This window comes from Amphimedon queenslandica, unplaced genomic scaffold (genome assembly GCF_000090795.2).
Source record: "Amphimedon queenslandica unplaced genomic scaffold, v1.1 AMPQUscaffold_13483, whole genome shotgun sequence".
NCBI lineage: Eukaryota > Metazoa > Porifera > Demospongiae > Haplosclerida > Niphatidae > Amphimedon > Amphimedon queenslandica.
In genome coordinates this window covers 6,330-13,113 of record NW_003546281.1, presented here as the reverse complement: position 1 = coordinate 13,113, position 6,784 = coordinate 6,330, and the positions used below count along the sequence as shown (strand labels likewise).

The following is a 6,784-nucleotide window of genomic DNA, read 5'->3' as shown; positions in this document are numbered from 1 at the left end:
TGTGTGTTTTCTTGAATTTTCTCTGCTGATGAAGTGTCTTGACAAGAGATCAGTCCTATGTTGCTGCAAGTAAGATTGGCTATGGTAGGTGCCATTTTTATTTCATTGCAACCACACCCACATCAATGAAAATATTTCATTAGAATGTTACCGCATTAGATCATTGATTTTTAAATAGATTGTGCACACATGGGGTGTGACCAGAATAGGCGTGACTGGAGACGTACGTACATACATACATACATACATACATACATACGGAGGGAGGGAGGGAGACTTCGCCTGAGTGGGGCGAGCTTATGCTCGCCCCAATTATTACTAGGCGAATGTAGAACATTGAAGGGGCGAGCACAAGCTAGCATGGCAATATACAATGTTTAGATGTCACAAAGGCTAATGTTGTTGTCATGTAACTTGAATGATACACATGCAGAGCCGCTCAGAACTTGTGACTTGCATACATGAAAGGAAATTTTATAGCTTGCTCTTCTAGCTTTATTAGCAGTGAAGAATCTCAGTTGTAACTTTAATAAGTATAATTTAATTTTTACTATGATATTTTCAAGCACAGTACTTTAAGACTTCTTTTCTCTGATGAGCCATTTGAAGTGCTTTATTCTGTCATTCAACCATAATTAATAAAAACTTGAAGATTTGTGTGAGTTTTCTTAAATTTTCTCTGCTGGCGAAGTGTCTTGACAACAGATCAGTCTTATGTTGCTGCAAGTAAGATTGGCTAAGGTAGGCGCCATTTTTATTTCATTGCACTCATAGTACCACACCCACATCAATGAAAATATTTCATTGGAATGCTACCGCATTAGATCATTGATTTTTAAATAGAGAGTTGTGCACACATGGGTGTGACCAGAATAGGCGTGACTGGAGACGTACGTACATACATACATACATACAGACGCTTTCTCGCCTTAGTGAGGCGAACTCAGGCTCGCCCCAATAACTAGGCGAATGTAGAACATTGAAGGGGCGAGCACAAGCTAGCATGGCAATATACAATGTTTAGATGTCACAAAGGCTAATGTTGTTGTCAAATTGTAACTTGAATGATACACATGCAGAGCAGCTCAGAACTTGTGACTTGCATGCATGAAAGGAAATTTTATAGCTTGCTCTTCTAGCTTTATTAGCAGTGAAGAATCTCAGTTGTAACTTTAATAAGTATAATTTAATTTTTACTATGATATTTTCAAGCACAGTACTTTTAGACTCTCTTTTCTCTGATGAGCCATTTGAAGTGCTTTTATATTCTGTCATTCAACCATAATTAATAAAAACTTGAAGATTTATGTGTGTTTTCTTGAATTTTCTCTGCTGATGAAGTGTCTTGACAAGAGATCAGTCCTATGTTGCTGCAAGTAAGATTGGCTATGGTAGGTGCCATTTTTATTTCATTGCAACCACACCCACATCAATGAAAATATTTCATTAGAATGTTACCGCATTAGATCATTGATTTTTAAATAGATTGTGCACACATGGGGTGTGACCAGAATAGGCGTGACTGGAGACGTACGTACATACATACATACATACATACATACATACGGAGGGAGGGAGGGAGACTTCGCCTGAGTGGGGCGAGCTTATGCTCGCCCCAATTAATTATGATCTTAATCAGCTCAAATTATCTACACAAAATAAGAACATTTATACGTATATTATGGGCAAAAATTTGCTAATTTTGCAGAGCAAAAGCCATGCATGAACCAAAGGGACACTTGGATCCCCTTTTAAAAATAATAAAATCAGTTTTAAACTATAATAAAATTGTATACAAATTGCTAAATTTATCTTTCTATGCTATCATTAAAATCTATGTGAAAAGGCTATACACATACATGTTCATGCATCACATTCAAATTACATAACTACAATGTAGATTTAATATGTGTTATTTTTATGATAATTAAATTACTACTATCAACTAGCAATACTGACTTCATACGTATAGATGTGAAAAACAAACTCACAACCAGTACTTTAAAAATCAATTGCTGAAGTAGATATTATTAATTAAAAGTTATTATTGTAGTAACATGCTGAACTTTCACTAAATTCAAACATGCATGCACTTTAGTGCTCTCATTATTACAAATGCACTTGTGTATTAATAAAGATTTATGCCAAGTGCTTCATTGCTATCCATAGTCTTTCATCAATTCTTAGTATACCCTTATGCTACTCTGAAAATTACAGGATTAAAGTTTAATATTACGCTACATAGAGTACAATACAAATTAAAGACTAGAAATAGAATCCCAAGCTTATTGTTTGAAAGTTTACGGTAGTAAAACTTAAATATGGCTTGCACTATTTGGAACCTGAGGGCAAAGCCCAAGGAGTTTGGGCACATACAAACATGGTGGTTTAACTGATTTAAAGTGACCACAAAGTGCTAATTGTGCATACTACCATAATGGGTAATTTTTAAGGGTTAAAATAAATTTAGATGTTGATATATACTGCCTATATATTGGAAAAGGAACTAGCAATTCTAAATGTAGTATGCCTCATTGCTATGAAAAAATTAACATGATGCAAAATATACCGGGTTTACGGTGGTTTTTGCCAAATTTACCAAAATTTTTACTCTACTAAATTTTTTTAGCTAGATGTACATGGTATACTGCACTTCTACATGACATAAATAATAAAAACTTTTTATTGAGTGCAGTCAGTGCACTTCCTGGTCAAAATACATATACCGTATACCGGTTTATATTTGTGGTAAAATAATATTTTCACGAATTTTGTGTCTTTTGCTCCATTGGGAAAATTTTCCACCACAAAATTCTGCATCTCTATTCCCACGTGGTGCAGCCAGCAAGCTAATTGTAAAAAATAATTCTGTGAAATCTTAGAAATGCAAGATTTGTAAAAAAATTTCCTCCGCGGAAATAAACCGGTATAGGGTAATGAGTTTTTGAGAGGTCTGTTGTAATTAGAAATTTGCATTGGTTACAGGTGTATTATGCACAATGCTATGCAACTGGAGCAAGAGGTGTGTGTCAATTGAGTCCAGGAACTGTGTATAAACACTATAGCATGTTATTTGTAACAACAATGAACATACCACACTGAACTGATACATCCTTGTGATCTTTAGTCTGGCCCTGGGCCATGACTATTTGCTCTTTGACTTGGTGTAGCTTTAATTGACGAGCATCAAACATTCTTTTTAAATCCCCTTTCTCGCTTAGAGCAACTTCTTTTTGTTTCTTGAGAGAGGATGCTTGCATGTCTTCCTCTAGCTTCTTTTGCAAGGTAACTACATGTAGATTAATAACAGACAAAGAATTATTAATCATTATAATATTTCAGTGATGTAGTGAAGTCAGCTTGCTTGCACATGCATAATGATGGTGCTATTACATTTTATATATTAGATTTTGATGAAAAGCTACTGGCAAATTACCATATAGCACTATATTTTGACAATTTTGCTCAAAAATTGTAATTGGCATTTTCGAGTAAGTATAACTCTTTATCCAGTAAGATTTAGAGAAATCTGCTCATATTTTTGAAGGCCATGTTCTAATTTACTGAAAAATGCTACCCGCTATCTCTAAAGTGCCAGCACAACGGAACTTGGCTCAACTACTCAATTTTCTTACTTTGAAGCTTCTGTACCTAGTGCTTGCATTTGAGCAACACAAAACAGTTAAGAAAGACTTTTCCAAGTCAAAAATAAAGATCTAGAAGCTTAGAACACGCTATGCTAAAGTTATTGTTCATTAAAGACAAATTTCAGTTGTACAGAATGAATGAATGAATGAATGACAGACACACTCAACAACTACCTATACCTCACATACACTGTTAAAACTGAGGTGTTGGCATACACTCGTGGGTGTCACAAATTTGGGTGTTGTTTACTATTGGGGTGTTGAATCAATCTAGCTTGGTGTTGTTCTATTGAAAGAGGGGTGTTACTACAACACTACAACTTGTGTCAAAGTTAAAGGATAGCCATGACACCCTTACAGGTGTTGCAATAACACTGTATTTAATACAGTGTAGGCGAGGCCAACTATACCTCGAGTAGGCGAGGCCAATTGCCAATCAATTGTGACCCAAATCGGCAAATGGGCATCAACATGTATTAAATTATTAAAATTATAAGTTATTAGAAGTGCATATTAATGGCTTAGTGAGATAGATAGAAAAAGGAAGTACCAGGTAGAACTAGGAAAAATACATGTAGGTATACTAAAAATAGTATACCTATTTTTTCCTAGTTCTAATACCAAGAACTAGAACTAGAACTGAACTGCAATTATACAAAAAAACAAAACTAAAACTAAAATTTGGCAATTAAAAATACTGGAAATATAAAGCTAGAACTACATGCACATGTACACTTTTAAATCACGAGAGCTAAAACTATAGAACCCATTTAATTAACTAAAACTAAAACCATAGAACCATATAGAGCCATAGCTATAATGATATTAGCTAAACTACATGTATATAAGATATAAAAACCAAAGATAATTGAACAATGAACATGTGCAAATAGCATATTCAGGGTACATTTTACAGCTGCATCTCAATTCTTTATGACCTCTCCATAGAGTATGAATAGAAGTTAAAGAATTAAAGCCTCTATAGTTTGGCACAAAACTAAAATAAGAAATAGAGTACTGCACAACACTAGAGCACCAGGGCCAGTGTTACGAATAAATTATTCATAAAGGGCACTTGTTGGCACATATAAATGGAATGTTTGTTACATATAAAATAATGTGCAATGCAATGTACATGTACCTTGTTCATCTGCCACACACTTTTCACAGTAATAGCTTGAGCATTTCTTTAGACACTTTATACACAATGGGTCAAGAGCGGGACGACAGGCTTTATGAACTGGCTCTAATTCTTCTTGCTTGATTGGTTTAGTACAATAAAGACACCTATAGGCTATTAGTAAGAAAAAATAATGCCATGCACAAATATCATAATGCTCTGGTTCTATGTTTTGAAATGCTTGAAGATCTTTAATAATGGTATGAATTGACAAAGGAGATACATTGACTCTGAAATAATCTGACCTTGAAGCTGCTTCATGTATGATTGCACAATGCTTTCAACCTCATCAACTTTATCCTTATCACCAGAAATACGCACACCTCTTCCATCTTTTGAAGGTTTGATAGACAGTCGGTCCTCCAATAATTCATTAAGCTTACACATATACATTGTAATTACATCGACGAGGGAATCATCTTCAAATGTGACCAGCTTTGAAACTGTTGCCTTAATACTGAGTTTGATGCTCATGTCTATACCATTGAGCTGCACTTTGTTAGGGTTACAGGCAGCCTTTGCTTCTTCACTTGACTCAAAATTAACATATGCATAGTCAGGGTTTCCTGGTATTATGGCAGGAGTTTGAAGGACCTCACCAAACTGACTGAAATATTTCTCTAAAGCCTCACCTGTAACCCCATGACCACTAAGTGTTACTTTAACAGTTGATGTTTCTACTTCGTTTTTTTGCAGAGTGATTTTGACCATGGGGCATTGCCCATAAAGCTCCGTTTTTTCTAACGATTCCTTGGCATCTACTGCACCTTTTAGTGACGAAAAATTGACCTTAGCATATCCCCCATTATTAACTTTAAGACTTTGGTAATCCGAATAGTTACCGCAAACAAGTTCCAATTCTTTCTGAGTTATATTTGGTGAAAGATTTGTCACTTTCAGAGTGTATGGCTCTCCTGTAGCTGTAGGAGGTGTGCTGCTGTCTTTCCATTTGTTGCCGGTTCCAGCTGGTCCATAGTGAGAGTGTCCTCGTGGTGATTCTATAGATCGCACATCTCTTTGTGGGGGCAGAAACGGAGGTACAGGAGATTCCGAACTTCTTTCAGTAGTATATCTACGACGTTCCTGCTTCTTCATTACTGAGTCGACTCAAAGAAATCTGGTCGTCCCTAAAAAACGGACCGGACCGGACCAACGGACCATGGTCGGCGACAAATCTGTTTTACGGACCCGAATGGTCCGCGACATCTCTATTTTACGGACCACTTTGCTCACTATACCGGTAATCTTACAGATTCTAAAAATTATAGCTAATGCTTAGGTCAAGATTTACTCTTGCTGAAATCCTGCTTCTCGGTTAGATATAAGCCCAAACCTTCAGATATTGTGAATTTAACAAATTTATTCATGAAGCAACTGTATACAGCCTGAGCCTGGTACTGAGTACTGAACTTGGATGTTGTGCAGTGACTAGTCTACAACTATGGTTTAAATATCTCTTACTTATTTGTGTCACTGTACAGTCTTAATGTGGCAAGCAAATCTTGTTCTGAATTCAGTGGAAAAACGGTTACAAATTAGATATGTAATAATAATTGCAACTTCTTAAATTTGTCAATGACCACATGTGTTGGTACAATTATTGTGGTTGATCATTTTATGCATGAATAACTTTAAAAATTTAAGTCTATACTTGATAGCATAACATGCAGTGTATGTGAAATGTATGCATGCAATAAAGATGAATATACCACTGAATAATGGCCTACTGAGATATTTGTAATGATTATATTCAAGAATTTACATGCACCTTTAATTCATAATAATTATTCAGAATTTTAAATAACAATAACACAAAAACTTTGGTACTTATATCTATCACTGCATAAGTGAACTACACAATAAAAAGATATTACAAGTGTTCATGCAGTTAATTGGTATAATCTGTACTGTCAATACTAATCACTCAAGATCTCCAGCCTCTGACATTATACTACTG

General features: G+C 35.3%; 1 protein-coding gene across 2 annotated transcripts in view; it reads right to left on the bottom strand.

Moving 5' to 3' along the window:
* The window catches only part of LOC109580640 (uncharacterized), a 12,507-nt gene that overhangs the window by 5,134 nt on the left and 589 nt on the right, over positions 1–6,784 (bottom strand). Inside the window, exons 2-4 of one of the 2 annotated variants that reach the window (XM_019994046.1) lie at positions 5,073–5,944; positions 4,789–4,941; positions 3,095–3,289 (exon numbers count right to left, since the gene is read on the bottom strand). In XM_019994046.1, coding sequence (XP_019849605.1) covers positions 3,095–3,289; positions 4,789–4,941; positions 5,073–5,922 — 1,198 coding nt within the window. In that variant the 5' untranslated portion in view covers positions 5,923–5,944. Of the gene's footprint in view, positions 1–3,094; positions 3,290–4,788; positions 4,942–5,072; positions 6,779–6,784 lie in introns of those variants that run through there. The other variant, XM_019994045.1, reaches the window with a different exon arrangement.